The 19155-nt window shown below is 40.5% G+C and overlaps 1 protein-coding gene across 1 annotated transcript; it reads right to left on the bottom strand.

Moving 5' to 3' along the window:
* Positions 1-2936: 2936 nt before the first annotated feature.
* NIPA1 (NIPA magnesium transporter 1) lies at positions 2937-18430 on the bottom strand. The gene is made up of 5 exons (XM_058018661.1): positions 18256-18430; positions 14949-14996; positions 10930-11020; positions 9538-9698; positions 2937-8259 (listed from the first exon to the last, which is right to left on the bottom strand). Exons 1-5 carry the CDS (start codon positions 18413-18415, stop codon positions 7748-7750), a joined length of 972 nt encoding a protein of 323 aa, XP_057874644.1. The 5' UTR covers positions 18416-18430; the 3' UTR covers positions 2937-7747.
* Between the last annotated feature and the right edge of the window lie 725 nt (positions 18431-19155).

Genomic DNA, 19155 nt, shown 5'->3' with positions numbered 1-19155 from the left:
CTCTCAGCACTGCTTTACCCAAACTGCTTTAATCTCATACAAAGTAAATGGATAAATACTTGTCCTCACACACAAGGAGTCTTTGAAAGTCCTAACAAGCAGCATCAGTGTCAGAGGGTTCTTCGGTTTCTTCATGACTATCTCTGAGTATGCTTTACACAGCTGCCTTGTAGCATTAAGTCTGAACAACCAACACTGCCAAAATACCTGTGGTATCTCCACACGGAAGATGCAGCTCTTTAAACTCAAGACAGTTTTGTCACATCCCTTAGGGAGAGCAGTTCCCATTTTTTTTAGTCTTCTCAGGATTTGTGTTGGCATTATCCCAGTCTGCACATATAGCTGCTTCATTTCTGCAACACCTGCAAAGACATGGAAACAAAACCAGTCTTGGCTTTCCCTTGTGGAATACCCATGACAAAGCCACTCCTCATCACGTTACCTACTGTATTATATCTCATTAATGGTCCCTTGCTGACACAAAAATTACATTTCCACACCACCCAAAGCACATGGTTAAATGTTAGGCCTATTTTATTCTCTAAGGCAACATTCCATTCCCCAATATAAAACTAATCTAGTATTCTTGACATGAACTTTGCACTTACAAAATAGTGTTATATGTGTGTGTATATATAAAAATATACTTTAAGATAAAAAAGCTGCTAAGCAATTTACAGTAATTACCTACATACTGACACAGTAAGACACTGGCTTTTCTGTGTTTTACCAAAAGATATCAAAACTGTGAAGTCTTTGAAAAAGTTAACAGCTAGTGAAAATGATTTCTCAAATGGATTAAAAGATTAAAACCTGTGTCACCTAAACCAGTACAGTATAAACAGAAGCAGCTAATTACTGATAGCTAGGTTCAAAGCTTAAAGGACCTAAAGAACTTAATGTGCCTGTGATCATGCCAAATGCTGATAATGTGTATGTGTACATATTCCTGAGTTAAGAGTAATGTCTGAAGCAAGTCAATTTAGCCTTCCCCTTCCACTCTTGTCTCTCTCTGCTCTCCTCCCTTCAAAAACACCTCGCAACCAAGCTAAAACAATAATGAATAAATATCTGAAAATATTCACTCTAATATTAACCTCTAAGCAGTTTAGGCATTTGTGGAACTTCAGTTGTTCTGTTAATCCCCTCTCTTGTGTTTTTCAGCTGCTAGTTATGCTTAACATACATGCAACTGTTCAAAGTACAAATTCAATGCTTTGCATTTGGCACAAAATTTGGCACAATAAATATTTATTTCAAAGCCAGGGGCTGTGCTCAGTAATGGAAAATACTCAAACTATCTCAGAGTAATTTACAACAGCACAGTATTTCAGGCATGTTGGTTGAGTATCTGGCAAGAACTCCAAGCATGAGAATGGTGGTAACCTGCCTAATTTAACCTGTTCTCAGAGGGCAATTCAGATGCACAAACCATCCCTGTGCCTAAGGAATTTAATGAGAGAAGTCAATGTAGGTCCTTTGGCGTGGACAGGGTTTTTTAGGGCTTAGTATCTACTATGTGTATAAATATCTTGTAAAATTTAAAAGGGCAAAGGGCAAAAACACACCTGTACAACCTCAGGAAGCTTTAACAGGGTCTCTGGTGACCACTTCCCTGCTGTGTTTTGTGAAGACAGCTAAGCAAAAAAAAAACCCCCACATCTGTGGGTCTACTTGTGCAACATCTACAGTGTCACAAGGAACTTAAGGGACTCTGCTTAAGACTTAAATTTGTAGAACAAACCACACAAAAATCAACAGGATTTTTTTTTTCTTTTGACTCAATGAGATTTTTGTCTTTAATGGTCTTCCAATATGAACTGCATTGCTGAGATAAATATATTAACTGTGTTGCTGAGATAAATATGCTCAGGATTGATTATGTCCCAGACTTTCAACAACACCTGTGGTTGTTGAATGGCACATTTGCCTTTACCACAGTGCTGCTGCCTTAGAGGCCAAGCTCCTGACACGCCAAGACAAGGATAACTGAATTTTCTTGCTAACAACATACAGACTCCTTATCCTACCTACTTAAAAATCAGAGATGCTGCATGCAGAAGTGAAAGCCTTTCAAAATTTCTGATCTTTGTACGTTGCATTAATATCATAAATACCTTAAAAATAAAATTTCAGTATAAATCCATACCCATCTTTTCCACTTCACACATTTAATATTATTGAGGAGCTAGTTTCCTTGTTTAAAGATAACTTTGAATTTTGACTGACAATAATATCAATGCAGCCCCTAAAACACAAATGAACAGAATGGAGCAGTTCTTAATCATAAATCCCACCATTAAAAAAACAAACCCAGCCAACCAAAATCTCAGAGACAGACTCTAAGTTATGTATTTGCCAGTACCTGATACGAGGGGCTAGGAATTTCAGATGAAGAATGAGATGGGCAATCACTGCAGTTTTCCAAGCAATTCTTTCTACAGAGAGCTATTACGACAGAGAGTAAATTAGACTGGTGACACAGACTTCTTTACAGCTGTTGCCACTTGATGCACAGCCAAGTGTGGAGCAGTAAATATTGGAATAGAAGCTCTAGCAAGTAATCAATGTACAGCAGTGCAGGAACACAGCACGTGTTAACCCTGAATGCACAGTTTGAAGTGACTCAAGGCCCAGCAAACATTTTTGCCAGAGAAGTCTTCATTCTACCTGTGAGCACACTTCAGTCCAATGAAGACATTGAGACTGCAGCCTGCTGGTAGATACTGGTATAGATCAACTGGCCCTCTGTAGGCCAACTGATCCATACCCAGGCACGAATCTGCTATTCTGGTTAAAAGCAAAGCTGCTATTTTATGAAATAAAATGGAAATAATTTAGGCTTATGAATTGGAATTAGCCTGTAAAGCAGTGTGTAGGAAACTTGATTTCCCTCTGACCCCATTTGCTAAAAACAAGTCACAAAACAAGCATTGAGCTAGAAATAAATCATTTATTTTAAAACAATACAGGTTAATAAATAGATTAGTTATCAGAAAACTTACTAAATAGCCTTTTATAATTTACACAAGGCAAATACAACATGCCTATAACTATTTTTTAAAAAGCAAAAAGAGTAAGCTTGACTTGTAAGCCATTAACAAATCTATATATACATTATTTGGAAGCTAATAAAATAAACGGTTTTTATGTAATCTGTAGTAACTATATTGCAAGAGCATTGAAGCAACCAAACCTGACATTGTATTTTTGTTGCCAACTACCTTTTCCCTACATCCAATTAGAACTACTTTTTACATGCCGGGAAAAAAAAAAAGGGAAATTAAAAAAAAAAAAAAAAGAAAAAAAAGGAGAAAGTTCCACAGTAAAAATAAAAAAAGAAAAAAAAGAAAAAAGAAAAAAAAGAAAAAAAAAAAGACTTAAAAATACCCTTTTTGTATAATCTTTTCCAATATTTTCCACTCTATAGAGCAACTGTCTGGGGAGGCATGTGGACATGGAAGGACCCAACACAACCACAAACAATAAAGAAAAGCCAAACTTATTGGAAGCTTTTAAAAAGAAATTTCTTAATCCGTAACATTTCAACATTGCTGTCTGATACACTTGGGCACTAGTAATGATAACTGTTGACAACATTGGTGCCTAACACAGTACACATTAAAAATCTGCATTCTGTAAGCCCATAGATAGCACCAAAGAATTATTACAAAGACAACAGGTAACAGATAAACATTTGATAATGCTTGATTTAACAGTAGAACTTCAGTAGTTACACCATCTCAAGACAACCAGGGAATATCTGTAGAATCCTCGATGTCTTATTTTTATGAAACAAGAATGTGAAGGGGGGTACAATGTGCAAACAACTTCCCATTTAAAGCACCCCCTAATTATTAACCCCAAATTTCTTCAAATACAAACCCTGTATTTTTAAAAAATCAAATGAAAGCTAAACCTTACTTTCTACTGTTTCAACAACTTAATCCAGTGTTTTGATTTTTCAGTGCTAGTTACTTCAGAAAAATACATATGTTCCAATAAAATCCATATTATTAATAGGAAGCCTCACTTGTCAAACTATGGTATGACAGGTTCTTATTAATGTTAGTTGCAGCTCACTAATAAATAGGCTCTATTTACACATACAGAGTCCTGGAAAGTCAATACAGCAGATAACTTGTTTAGGTATTTTTCTTTTTTTACAGAAGTACTTGAAGTGTAACAAATGTGGTTTTTTGGTTGTATCAAAAAGGTTTCTATTCTCCTACTGAACATTTGAGGGATTTTTGTGTTTGACACCTAATAGAGATTGTGACTGACAAATGCAAATCCTCCATACATTGAAGGGATAATGATCAAAGAGCTATCCTCAAGTGAGTACCAAGTAAATATGTTTGACAAGTATAACAGAAGTCAGACATAGGGAGTGAAACACCTTTCCTGTGGATCTGAACAGAATTCAAATGCATTCCACCACTGTAATGAATCCAGTTTTTCCATGGGTAGCCTCTCCCACTTCTACTTTGGAATCAGAACTGAAATCATCTGGCTGGCAGCTATCAATGCATATAACACAATGAGAATGTGAAAAGGGCAGACCCATGAGGGATGCCAGAGCTCAGGAGACAACTATGCACATTTGCTCCCTGAGATGATGGAACTCAGATATCTGTCTTATTCAAAGTGCTTACTTGTCAAAGGGGTGGAAAAAAGAGGGAACAGCTAAAATTCAACTTCATCAGTGCCTCCTTTTAAATCAGAAAAGCAATGGGACTAAAAAAGGTAGGACACCTGGAAAGAGGAGGGCGTGGGATGGAGGGGGAAAGAATCCTATCAACAGTGACAACAGAAAATGCTAATACATTTCTAAAGTTAGAACTGAACCAGATCCACGTACAGCAGAACTTGAAAGAACACTGCTACACTGAACAAAGTAGCAAAAATAAAGCTTTCAGTTACTTAGCATTCAAGAAGTAAAAGGCTGCAGATACAAATGATGTGCAAGGCCACAAGAATTTCTTTCACCTTATGTGCTGGCTTTTGACGTCTTTGTTTTAAACATCAAGGTTAATTAGACATTTCTAGAAAGCTCATCAGAGATGAGGAGCAGCTGGGGAGAAGAGAACTGTGCTGATATTTATCAGTGGTTACAATGGTCAGAGGACCACAGAACATGGTTGCTACTTTATTCTTCCTCTGCATAGTGAGCACTTAGCAAGTAAACTTCATGTGGTGCAGAAAATGTCAAGGTTTAGACAGGGCAATCAAGTTATTCTGAATCTAAAATTTACTAATAATTTGCATATGCATCTAACATACTAGGACAGGCACTTTATAAATAATTAAGAATTAATTTTCAAACCAGCCAAAGAAGGAGTAAGATGAGACCACAATAATTTCCATTCTGACATAAAGATTTTCAGAAAAGTCTTCAGAGATTAAAGGCTAATACAAAGCCAACATACAACTCATGAACTTTCAGCTGAATTTTGAAAAGACAACTTGACTGCTTCAAAAAACAGATAACATTGTTTTAAAACAAGTAGGTTAGTACAGGTCTCATAACCTATGTGCAATTCCAGGTTCAATCAAAAAAAAAAAAAAAAGGGAATTAACATGACAAAATATGAATGTTTGCTGAGAACCAAGATACCATCTTCCAATCAATAATGGACAGATGCTAGTTTAACCAGATTTCATAGCCCAATTACCCTCATCTACAATTCTCAGACTTTCTAAAAACCTTGCATAATATTTGAAAATCTATGAAGATGGTCTTTTCTCTGCTAGAGCTACTCTATTTCATTAAGATAACCAGTTACTGCATGTTGGCCTGTAACAATGCACATTTCTGCCAACTCAAGAGCCATTCCCTGCAATATGGAGTTTTAAAACAACCTTGCAAATAACATAGTAGGGCTCTTACTCCCTCAGAACAGTCCCCTCAGAACACTAAATCTTTTGGATTCACTTTTGCAATTATTGCTGCCATTAGTAGGGCTTAAAGCATTCACTTTAAATGAAAATGGAGGCTGAGTTTTAAGGAAACCTCAATTCAGGTCAACAAAAAACATCACAAGAGCAGACAGTATTACTCCCCACTAATCAACATCCATGGTCCTGTCAGGCAGCCACAAAGCTACATTCATGATTTCTTGATAAAATGTTGTGAATTTTCTCAAATATTGTCTTGTAATCACATTGGGATTTTCTGTTTTCTCGGGAGATGTTCTCATCTAGAGACGTTGAGTTCCACTGTACTCATTTTTGTACTTAGACTGAAACAAATATTCACTGCTTTTCAAGACTTCAACTTTTTGACCAAATGTAAGTAGAACATGAAATTAAGTGTTTCATTCTTTAACATATCAGTATTCTCTAAATGGTTTAAACTGAGCTGTTTGGAGTCATCCTCATCATAGCTTAAGCTGTGTGTACTACTTGTAAAAATATAACAACTGAAGTGTTCACACAAGTCTGTGAATTACTGATCTGAATGGATGTCCCTGTCAGTTACCTAAAACTCTCAGAATGCTTTTGTTTTTTCAGTATTTAACCTCCTTTTCCCACATTACAAGAACATCAGACCATCTTTTTTGAGCCATGAGAAATCTCATGCTCCTCTCTCTTTTAAATTATTTTTTTTAATGGTCCCTATTTATTAGCTGTTCAACAAAATGGTCTCATGCTTTTAGTCACTAAACTAAAATAAAGGTATGCTGAACTGATTTCAACACTCCTCTTCCCATTAGGACCACGAATTTTTCAGAAGCTGTCAAGGCATCCAGGGGTTTCAGTTCAGGTTTGTAAATTGTTCCAAAAACATATGGTCCTTCTAGATGCTTTATACGTTTAGAATTTGAATATAGTCTGATATTGTAGACAGTGAAATTGAATTATTAAACCAGTATAGGCCATCTGAAACAAATACATTCAAAATTATGCAGTATTTTTTGATTGCAAAGGCACTGAAACAGTTCTGAACTGCTTACAAATAAGCCAATGTAGCCAGTAAGCCTGTGCATCATTTCCACATCCTTCACAGTCTTTCTACCTGCTCCCACTTAAACACTCTTAGATGAATGCAGTATGTCTTAATGTATGTAAGTTACAAAGGAAAATGCATACCTGGACACTACCATGAGGTGATAAGTAACTAGTGAAAGATATTTAAGGGTCCACTGCTCTGAACAGAGAACTCAATTTACAACTCCCCTGTGTCTTCACCGCATGGCTGACAAAGTTGCCAAGACAGTCACTAAAAAGAACAAATTACAGTCCACGATCCAACATTTGTCTGAGAATTCACAGCCTTGATGGTGAAGACATTGCTATACTGAGATTCACAAATTGTTCCACTTACTTTTCCCCCTTTATTTTAAGGTATACATCACTTGTGATGAAAGGTATCAGATTGAGTGCATTAGAAACTGATGTCCTCTGCCCACAGAAATGGTGCCTCAGAATTCACAACACAAGCTTTCACACAGGTCTGTCAGAATATTCACAGAGCTCTTCTGATGGACTACCTTTTACAGTGAGGAAATACATCGGTCTCTATGCTGACTCAATTAGTAGTTCCAATTAAGGTCATTTATTGTGTTGACTGGGTTACATGGACAGCTGTTCCTTTGAAACTGGATGGAAGCCTCCAGTTCATTTCACATAGGCCACCAAATTGTCAGAGGGTAGTTACCAACCTGAATTCTATTTGAAATAGTGACCTAGAAATGAACAGCTCTGCATCCTTCCCTGAGCCATCCAGTTTCCCCTCAAAAATATTTTAATCTGTCTTCATGTTAGGTTTGTTTAAATCTCCAATATTGAAGTTGAATTCCTTGAAGACTTGTATAAGAACAATTCCAATAGACACTGTGGTGAATCCACAAGCCATGCCCAAAAAATCTACGACTCCTACATTACTCCATTCCCTGAAAAGGATGGCTGAAGCCAGCAGGACTAGAGTGGTAAACACAACATAGTAGATGGCACCAAACACAGAGGAGTCAAAACACTCCAGTGCCTTATTGATGTATCTGAACTGAATGATAATGCTACATCCTAATACTGCCAGAAGTACCAGACAGAGGTACAGAGCCCTTTGACTTGATGGGTTATTGTGAAAGATATCTTGAGCAGCCAGCCCAATGCCTTTTGTGCTGGGAACAGTGAAACTGCCCAACAGAGAGCAAATACTGATGTAAACCATAATATTAGTAGGTCCATGAGCTGGAGCTATCCAGAAGATAAGCAGGAGAAGCATTAGCAGCACTATGCAGAGATAACCCACGAAAACTGGAAAACAAAAAGAAAACAAGAAAATATCAAGATAAGAACTCTAGGTCTTCTAAAGATTTTAGCAGGCAAATCCTGTCCTAGCAGTGACTTTCAGGTATACATCACAATTAAGATTTGCTATTGAAGACAGACCCAAATCACTTAGCTTCCAGAAATATCGGCATCAAAACCTGATGATGATGTCATGCTCTTTGGGAAAAACAAATAACCATGTACAAAATAACACACTGTGGCACATTTGAAATGGATTTCAGATGGCTTTTTTTAATCTTATTCTCTTTTCCATTAGGACTATACTCCTTAAAGTCTCCTATGACAGACAGAAAGATAACACCTCATTCATAAACAGTTCATTAAAGCACGGTGTATAGATCCAGCAAAGAGCTTCAACATAAAATTATATCCCACTAAGGTGAGCACGTGAGTTAGAACAAAGATGAGGCCATATTATTTACATTATACAATCAGTATACATATAAGAGGAGTGAAAAACATTTCATGCTTTAGAGTTTAAAAAAATACAGAGCCAATGCTCTTTGTTCAGATTTAAATGGTAAACTGAGACTAAGGTATTTGTTTTCTTTTCTTTGTTTGCAGACTTTTTGAATAGCTGATGTTATTAGGTTTGAGTTTCTCTCACTTCAAGCAAATACAAGAAAAACAATAGTTGGCAGTTTGGCGCTTAAGCAAGAAAAATAAAATTGAGCCTGGAACATATTAGTACCAGTATGTGTCCTCCAGCAGCTGGTGAGAAAGAACAGGCATTTCAGCATATGTCTCAACAGCCTATTTCTACATACCTTTATTGTGCAAATAAATCTGGGAACACAACTGGTATTTAGTATAAACTTTTAATTAAAAAAACATGGAGAAATAAAGGAGAGAAGAAAGAGAGTATTTTTTTTGTTTTGTATAAAATAACTTAAATTGAGGTCCTAGATTTACACTTTTCATCTCTAAATAGCAAGATACAGTCTTTTCATAATGTTAAAAAATTACAAGTTCAACTGGCCATTGTTCTGAGCTTGCTGTGCAGGATAATGTTTTCAAAAGTATCCATGTTTTCCTTTCTGCACACATGTCCCAGTAAATACAACAAGTTCTAAGAAGAGCAGGGCATAGTTTTCTTACACAAAACCTGTATTGATTTGCCTCTGTCACACTGTGATTTCTTCATCAGTCAATTTCCCTACCTGGTAGAAGTGGTAAGCCTCTTCCTCAAGCATTTTCCTGCTCAACATCAGAAAATCATGAATCAATGAAAAAACAAACTACCTGGATTTGTAAGCTTCTCTTCAAGCTCAGCCTGAGTTGTTACACTCTCGGACTTCGGGGAATGGATAATGAGAACAACAGACCCAGCACAGCTCAGCAAACATCCCAGCTTGCCAAGAATGTTCAGTTTCTCTTTCAGCAGGTAAGAAGCTAAAATGGACCTTTGAAAAGAGGAAGAAAAACAGAAGTTTGACTACATCCTGTTAAAAATGTTTAACAGTGCTGTGCCGTAAGAATTACCCTTTTAAAGGAATACTATCAAATGCTGATGAATTCTCAAAATGTATTTCCTACTTATCTGAGGAAAGATTTATCCATTTGCAGTTTTACTCCATCCTTGACATCTCACCTTAGGAAAAAAAACCAAAACAACACAACAAAACAAGACACAAACCCCAGCAAAACTTCTAGACACAACACCTCAAAAAGCAAAACCACACCACCCCCTCAACCCTCCCCCCCAAAAACTGAAACCTCCCAAAGCAGACATCTGACCCCCAAGGTAGACATCTACCCACTACCAATTTGGTGAGCTGTCACAAAGCCCCATTTTATAGGTGTTAAGCAGTCAGGAGATAAAAGTGACCTTTGGTTACAAAGATCCCGGGGCTGGGCTCAGATATGTAGCTGACCAAAGTGAGCAAAAATAAGTGGCCTAGGTTAAAATAAAAGGAGGTATTTAAAGCACCATCAGTGTGCTTCATAGTGATAAAGCTAAAGACAGACATGAAGCAATGCCATCTATACTCTGAAGCAGATGCAGGCAACAGAAAAATCTCAAGGTAATGCACAGCTTTGTTTTCAAAGAGTTGTGCTTTTTCACTGCAGTAGTTCAACAACTGTAATTCATCTATTCACAAAACATTAGTTACATATTAAACTCCTTAAACTCACTGCCTTTTCTGTGCCTCCCACACACATAACTTCTAAGAAGCCAGGGGCATGCATGTGCAAGGAACTCCCTTGAGTTTTCCTCCTTGGCAAGAGGCCAGATCCAATAAAATGAAATCAGCATCAATAAACACACGTGGGCTATGGATAGCTGGAAAGACTGTGAGACAAAAGGAAAGATCTACATTGTAAGGGAACTGTGAACTAGAGAATAGGCAGAAAAGTCCAGAACAATCACAGAAAAGGGAGGAAAAAAAAAAGTTTATCTGTTTGAAATCATAGTGAGAACTAAAAGCAGAAGATACTGAGGAAAACTGTTCTTCACTGCCTTCCCCCAGCCATGCTTTCCCGGGGAAAACAGGAATAAGTGACATTGTAACACATCATGAAGAGCCATAAGCCTGACATTTCTCAGTGGACCTCCAGTGAGCACTGAGTCCATCTGACATTTTACTAAGTAGTAATGACATCCAGATAAGAACAAGAAAAGCAAACTCTTACCCAAATGGAACGCCAAGAGCTCCCAAGGGCGTCACTAGCACAGTTGGGACTGCAGTGTAGGCCAAGAAATTCCCTATTTGACCCAGTGCCACTGTCAAGAGAACCAGAAATAAGCCTTTAAACCCCTTTGTAAAAACAAGTAATCAAAACTTGCCCAATACTGTTTGGAAAGACTGACCTAACGGGAAAACAGATGTTACAATTTGCTTAGTTCTGTTAATTTTGCACATAAACAAAATGGCTGGAAATTTTCTATAGTTTTGTATTTGTTAATACAAGATTTATATTTGCCACACAAGAATATCCAAGTGGGCACAGTAAATAATCTCATTTGTAATTTCTCTTAGTTAAATATAAATAAGACTATGAATTAGAAACACTCATGGATTATAATCACAGTATTACACTCAAATATTTGTATGAGGAGGGGTAAAAGTATATATAATCCATGGTTTCATCCTTAGAATGTGCATTCTCATAAAACAAATGTACTTGATTATAGTTCCTAACAGCAGTGTTAGTTTTTGGGGGGGAAACAAAGACAGCGCTGAGGAATCTACTACTGAAACACTAAGCACGTGCATAAGGGCTCTTCAATATACTACATCCAACTTTTCCTAACTTTTGTAACATCCAAAGTCATTCCTGACAACTGCAAAAAGAACATGCCTGAAAAGACACAGTAACAGCCTCAATCTTATTTCTCTTTCTTCCAGTAAAAGTAAATTCCAAGATTTACCACAGTATTGCACATCACAGCTGTGACAACAGTTCATGTGTTCAAGTTTTCAGTTAAAAACTAAAAGCTAGATGGTTTTGCAAGTGCTGGCAAGTTTATAATAGGTCAGCATACTTGCATAGTTACAGGGTCTGTGGTAACTGGCAATAAGCTTGAGATTGAGCACATATTACAGCTCAAATTTCCAGTTGCTGTTAAAAGCCATTATCAGCATTTAAAAACATTTCAAGAATCCAAGATGTCTTTATGCTCAGGCTGGCACTGCCCTCAACTATCAAATGTCATTACTATCATCCAATTTTTTACATCTGCAAAGCACTCTGCAAACATTAATTAATTTACCAATTTAGCTCACATTATCAGTAGAGCTGAAGACCTGTGTAACCTACAGGAAGTACGAAGGAGACAAAAAAACTTGCAAAATTGCAGAGTGTGGAAAAATTATACTAATTAAATTCACTGAGGCTTTCTCTATGTGCAGGAGTGAGACACAGAAATTGATGAGCAGCAGCATTTCTGAGGCACAAGAGACAGTGGTGATCTCCCTGTCCCTAGGAACGGAGTAACTCAGTTATCAGCCTCAGGCTGTTTGGAGATCTATGCAGCAACTCTGGCATTATCTTCAAGGCATCTGAAGGCATTGGGGCAGATCTTGGACGGAGAATGGTGCACAGCTGGCACTCTGCATTTCTGCAGATGACATACATTTCCAAATGACTCGGACAAAAGGGTGCTTTTTTTGGAGGTCAGGTGTCTGAACTTTCTGTTGGAAGAACACTTAACAGATGGCATCAACATCAATCCATAAAGTAGCTTCTGTCTCTGAAGCTTCAGTCAAATGGAACATATTGTAAGGTAACTGAACTTACTGGAGATTTTCCATATCACCATGTCGTAGTAACCAGTAGTAGGAGCAGTCCCTTACCACCACAAATGACAGACCAGGACTAGTTAACACCAATTAAAAAAAGAAGCTCAGTGATTTTTACCATCTACCCAATGTTGAGGACATTTGCTGCCAACCTTTCCAGTCCTCTCTGAACAGAAATTCCTCATCAGATACATCAGTGCTGTAAGTCAAGACTTGACTTCAGTTCTTGAAGGCACACCAAGCTTTTAATATGATGAACAAGTACCAGTACCCTCAAAGTTACTGCAACACAAAACCTGATGCACACTGGCATGTCTCCATTAGCAAGGAGACCAGAAGTAGACCTGAACTGCAAAAGATACCTATTCTTGGCATGCCAGGGGCTTTATTTCAGACAAACTTCAGCCTGCTCCCACTAACTGAAAGTCTATTTGCAGCTCACATGCATCAAGTACATTAAGTATGTTTCTAGAATTCATCTTCCAACCTAGTTTCTTTTTAAAGACCAGGTCAGGAGCCCCAACTCTGCTATGAAATGTGAAATACAGCCCAGTCTGTGGTGACAAACAGGAGATACACTTCACAAGTGCGCTCCCCATCTATAATACACTAATGCAGATTTTTTCACTGCAAGAACCAGCCACATCACTGCTGCTATCAAAACTTGCACTGAAACTAATTAATTAGCCAATTAATTAGTTTAATGCTCATTGAAATACCTGTATACATGCTGCATTCACTCTTTTGACTACAGAGTAAGGAAATGTGCAGAATGTGCAGCCCTTCCTCTGAAGTCTTCAGTAATCCAGTGGATCCCAGGGCCCCCAAATGGTTGGGCAGCATTATGCTGAGTCAGCATGCCAACACAGAAACACTTACTCACCATCTGAACAAACACCATGAGAACAAGTTGATAGAGTTTATGTGGTTTTTGTTTTTGTTAGTCATATAAACTCCAAATTCTCTGCTTGAGAAAATGATGTCAGCTGTTATCATTTCACCCAGATAACTGGGGGCTTTGCTAATTCCACAAGTAACACCTTTCCCCACAGAGCCTTTCTCTGCATCCCATAGGTGCCTCCCTGGCCCTTGCTGCTGCTGTTTGTGACTGTGCTGCCATTCTGAGTCTGTAATATCCACAAGCAGCTCTTCTTGCTCAGTTCCTTGGTAAAGCCACTGAGGTTTTGTTTTGAAATACCTGCATCTAGCTACTGGAAAAAAAGCCAGCTGATACCATTCCCTTCAGCTGTTTTGCCTTCATTCAGTTCAGTCAGCTCTTTTAAGCATGAAATTGTTTTCTCTGATTCACCAAGATAAGTCCTGTAATAAAACCTCCCTTTTTTTAACTCTTTCTGCTCAGAGATTACAGATGGGAGCCTCGGGAGTGAACAGCGACTGATGTACAGATTTACTTTTACTTAGGCAGTAGTGATCCTGTCAGGGGAGGAAACTGTCAAAGATCTACTTAAACTCAGGTTAAATCAGCTGAGGACTTTCCTTCTGAAGCTCTGTTGGCTTCTACACTTGCTGCGAACTTTGTCCTTCAATGGGATCTCTTGGTTTTCATTCCTTTTGCATAGCTTTAAGACAACAAAACCAAAAATCAGAGACCTACCTTGCTGCCACAAAATCAGAGGCAAAACTGGACCCATATACTTCTCAGAAACAGCATCAGAACTTTCCAAATAATTCACAAAAGGCTGGATTAGAATCTAAAAGTGGGGTATGATTCTAAACTTGTGGGTAGAAGCAGGGCTCATGTAAGAGGAGAAAGCTAGCTGCTCCCCATGCTCCAGATTCCCATCAGAAAATGAACTTGGTGTTAGCAGTTACAAAGATATTAAGGGTAAAAGTACACTGATCTCATATCAGCACCACAGAAGGCTCTGCATTAATCTTGCAGATTAAAAGCAAAACTGAAACTGTATCTGTTGAACAAGAAACCGAAAGCATTTTGGGTTTTTTTTTTTAATTGCGGCTGGTCAAATGCTTTCTGATCTAAAACATAACATGTGTTCAATGAACCCTTTTCTGCAGAGCAACAATTTTTAATTCAGCTTTGACTTTTATTAAAAACTGAGCTGGCCAGTGCAATACAGAGACACAAACCATGCAGGAACCCAGAGTCAGAGCAGTGTGTGGCTGCCAAGGGCTGCAAGCACCAAATGGTTTGGAAATGTGGAAAGATGGCTGACTCATGTTTGTCCCAGCTCTTTGCCTCTGCAAACACCACCAGGCTTGGTAGCCATGGTAAGAGTTTACTAAAAGTGGAATATTTCTAGGGATAGAAATTTCATGACAAGGAAGTCTAAGATTCAAGATGAAAACCCAGATTTCCTGACGTCTCCTATCACCATCTAAGCAAAGCTCCCTTTAAAAAAAAAAATTAAAACTTTTCAATATACTTACTTGCAATAGTGCCCGACCACCATACTATATCAGTTAAGTATGAAGTACCTGGAAGTATAGGAAAATGCATTAGAAAAATATGAAATCAGAGTATTGGAACTATGAAACAACAGTCTCAGTTATTAAATACCTTAATCATAAATCTATTCTTCAAGGCAACTGAATCTGAGATTTAAAAAAAAACAAAAAAAAACCCCCAAAAAACAACAACAACAAAAAAAAAAAACCAAAAAACAAACAAACAAACAAACAAAACCAATATTGGATTTGGCTTATGTTTCCAAGTAAGACTTTCTTAAGACAATGTGTTAGTCAGAAGTTCTGGTTTCCAGTCTGAAGTACCACCTATGTGACACTAATGCAGTATTGTGTAGAAAAGCATCCAAAATGTCAACAAATGCTTCTGAGGATGACATTTAAACATACAAATTAAAACCACTTCTGGGAGAACTGTAAACCTATGGAAACAGAACATGAATTGGCTCAGTTAGTTTGGTAATACAACCTCAGTGAAATTTTATCAGAAAAAATGTAGCTGAGAAATTGTTTTGGTAGTTTTGGCACACAGGTTTGGCAGGACCATTGTGTCGCCTTATCTTCCTGCATTTAAGCATTGGAAAGTGCTCCAACTTAAGTCTCTGAATTTCTAACATAGTTCACTTTCAGTGAGGAGTAAAATCTCTGCATTGTCCTTAGTGCCTCCCAAACTGGAGGGTGGTTATCTTCATTGTCAGATTACAAGCTCTTGCCTTGGGATGTGCCCAGGTGGAGCCTGTGCACCACAGAAGTTTTGCTTCTGCAGAACATCAAGGCTCATGACCACTTCCTAAACTAAAGCATGGCCTTCTCTGGGCACAACCTTGGCATCAAGTCATGCTCCTATGTTTTGCTCCTCTTTCTAGCAATACAGCTCTGCATTCATTTGGGAAGATGCCCTCTCAAAAGCTGCTGGAGTAGTAGGCAATACTGTACCTACTCTGAAATCCCAAATGGAAGGAAAACACAGCCATCACTAACTCTGGAGACATATAAAGAATTAAGCACTTGGAAATCACACTACACAATTGAAAAGAGATGAAATATGACTAATGAAAATGGCCAGCTTTAGAGTGGGCGTAGTAATTTTTTAGACTTTTGTTATTGCATATAAAATAAAAACACTGTTGGGGGCAGAAATTATAGAAAATATTGACTCAAGTAAGGTAACTTTGCAAAATATTTGTCACCCACTGCTGTTTGTAAGTAGACAAGGATTGCTAATTACATCAATACTATATTATTGATTCAAGAGAGAAGACAGAAGAGACTTGAAGTGCCTCCTTGTTAATTATACAACACCTGCTGAAGACAATGGAAAGAAGACATCATTTGACACTGGCCATCTCAGACTCACAGCTCCAACTGCTAATTCAAGGCAGATCCCTACTGGTTCATAACACAAAATAGAGAAAAACCTGGGGTATTTTCCTGGATGCCTCCTCACTGAGCATCCCAATAGAAAGAACTACAAAATGCTCAGCAAGATGCACAAACACCAGTAATATCTTCAAAACAGGAAGTTTTACAGCTGCTAGCACTGAGAAAACAGGCACACGCCTGTCACTCACTTAACCCAGTGCTCCACTGAAAGTTCTTCAGGAGTAAATACAGTCTAAATGAAAACTTCCTCCAGCTGCCTTGGGTTGCAAAATTATTCTTTTTCTCTTGTGTTTTCTCATTGTTTCCCTTTCAAAAAAAAAAAGTTTGTATTTATGATGCAAACGTGATTTCTCAGTGGACAATCAAAATGGGTTACAGCCATCTTGGAGGGAAAGGGAGACTATGCTTGCAAAACAAAAATTTGTCTGATGCCTTTAGATGTAAGGTCATTGCAGAAAAAGCAAAAAAAAAAAATTAGATCAGGCTGCCAGGTTGTAGTAACATAGTTCCAAGCTTGCTTTCTCCACTGCATTCACCCTGAACATGCTAGATGCAGCAGGCAATAGAAATGCAAATACAAATATATCTACATATATATATATTTGTATATTATACGTATGTGCACATATAGGTACATATTTACATACATGAAATGGATACAGAGAAAATACTTTGTCCTGGAACTGAAAAGGATTTTTCTTTAAAAAGAGCTCCTAGAACTTATGGACACATGCTCATACACAGACACCACCACCTACAAAAACAAATGGCAATTGACCACAGTAATACAATTCAAAGGCATGATGCAACCTGTGTTTACAGTCTTCCCCTTACATAAAAATATGATACTAAAAACAAATAAATAGATGTTTTAAAATTGCATTTTCCTATGTTCAAAGCACAAAGATGCAACTAGAAAATGCTGTTAAACTGCATGCTTTGGGGAGCTCAAGTTTCAAAATAAAATTCAGAAGATCTTCACACTCGTGAATTTACAGCTTTGTTTTGGCTACACTGTCTAGACAGCACAGTCAGTTCCTGAATATGTTCACCTCAGGAAATAATAATGAGGCATGGGATTTCAATATGAAAAATAGAAGAAATATTATGTTAGAAGAAATATTTATGTTACTGATCTGTCTCTTCTCAAAAAGTGGAAACCACCACATGACTGATACAACCTGCATGTGTCTGTGGAAGCGCTGGAATAAACAAGCAACAAGATGTGCTGGTGCTGTTCATGGCAAGAAACTATCTAAGCCACAGAAACTGGTGGTAAAGTCCCATAAGTACATGAAAAGGAAGAACCTGTGTATGGGCAGGAGCGCAGACAGCACCCGAGTCCCAGTGCTGTGTTACAGTGTGTCAGACCAGAGCTCTGCCCGTACACCGGGGGGCTGTTGGTGATGCGCATTTCCCCAGCGCTGACACCCCCTGACCGACCCGCACCGCACCGCGCCGCGCCTGCCGCCTCTCCGCTCATCTATCACCTGCCCTGCGCCTCGAGCCAGCCACGGAGCTCTCCCGTCAAACGCTTAGGTGACAAACTGAAGCCGGCTCCCCGCTCCAGACCGCGGGAACATGTCCCGCACACCAGGCGCCACGGGCACCCCCCGACACAGGCTCCGACCCAGCCGAGGGTGCCCGTCCTGCTCGCCGGGCCGGGTCCCTGGGCAGCCCTGCCGCCTCCTGCCCTCCGCTCCGGGCCGGCACCGCCGCAGCGCGGGGAAGGCTGCGGGCGAGGGAGGGAGGGAGGGAGGGAGGGAGCGGCCCCGCCGGGGGCAGCCGAGGCCCCGCACACCTGGGAGGGTACCGGGCTGCGGAGGGAGGCCGGGAAGCCCCGGGAGCGGCGCTCCCACCCGCGGCCACCGCGGCGCCGGGCCCCTACCTCTCCCGCGGGCCCGTACGATCCCCTTCTTCTGCAGGACGAAGGTGGAGCCGTTCACCAGGCTGGAGACCACGGCCACGCTCAAGCCCAGCGACACGGCGGCGGGGCCGGGGCTCTGCGCTGCCCCCTCGCCCGCTGCCGCACCGACCGCCATCCGCATGGCCCCGCCGAGAGCTGCAGGCGCGGCGGCTGCCCGGGCCCAGCGCTCCCGGCAGCGGCTCTGCGCCGGGACCCGCCCTGCGCTGCGCTGCGCCGCGCCGGGGGCGGCTCCGGGCGGCAGCGGCGGCTCCTGGCGCGCGGCCCGCCGGGCACGGCAGCACGGTGACGTCACGGCCGCGCTGCCCCGCGGCCGGGCCGGGCCGGTACCGCTGCCTCTGGGCCCGGCGAGCCCGCCCGCCCCGCTGCGAGCCCCCCGCCCCGCCGCCGCTGCTCTGGCGGGGGCAGACACCGGGCAGAGGCTCGGAGCTGCCTGCGTTCGTGGGCAGGGGGTGCGCGACCATGTAAACCAGGGGGATGTGGAGAAACGCGCACAGGAATGTGGAAGGAGAGGAGAGTCACAGCAGGGCGAAGGGATGCGGAAAGACAGAGGGGTGCGAGAAGACGTGCAGAGGGATACGGTGTGCAGGACAGACGAGTCCCGCCGGGCCAGAGTTTCAGGTGTGCGAGCAGCGCTTTCTTTCCAGCGCTCTCGCTTTCCCGTGGGGTTTCTAAAATTCACGTTGCCTCCCGGTCCGCCCGAGAGCCTGGGATGTGGCGGCGGCAGGGCCAGGCGGGGGTCGAGGCTGCCATCGCAGCCCCACCGTGCCCTGGAGCTGCCCCTCCATCCCCCGTGCCCGGCCAGTGTGCGGGGCAGAGCCGGACAATCAGCCAGGCACTGTGTGGCTGCGCCCTGGGAAAGCC

The sequence above is a fragment of the Melospiza georgiana genome, chromosome 2 (genome assembly GCF_028018845.1).
Source record: "Melospiza georgiana isolate bMelGeo1 chromosome 2, bMelGeo1.pri, whole genome shotgun sequence".
NCBI lineage: Eukaryota > Metazoa > Chordata > Aves > Passeriformes > Passerellidae > Melospiza > Melospiza georgiana.
Note: the sequence above shows the minus strand (reverse complement) of the source record. Positions and strands in the feature narration are given on the sequence as shown.

Coding starts and splice junctions, on each gene's coding strand:
- NIPA1 (XM_058018661.1), bottom strand. CDS start 18,415: ATGCGGATGGCGGTCGGTGCGGCAGCGGGCGAGGGGGCAGCGCAGAGC. Junction 9,699..10,929: donor GCTCTTGGCGTTCCATTTGG/GTAAGAGTTTGC, acceptor CTCTTTTCAAAG/GTCCATTTTAGCTTCTTACC. Junction 8,260..9,537: donor AGAGAAGCTTACAAATCCAG/GTAGTTTGTTTT, acceptor TTTGTTTTCCAG/TTTTCGTGGGTTATCTCTGC.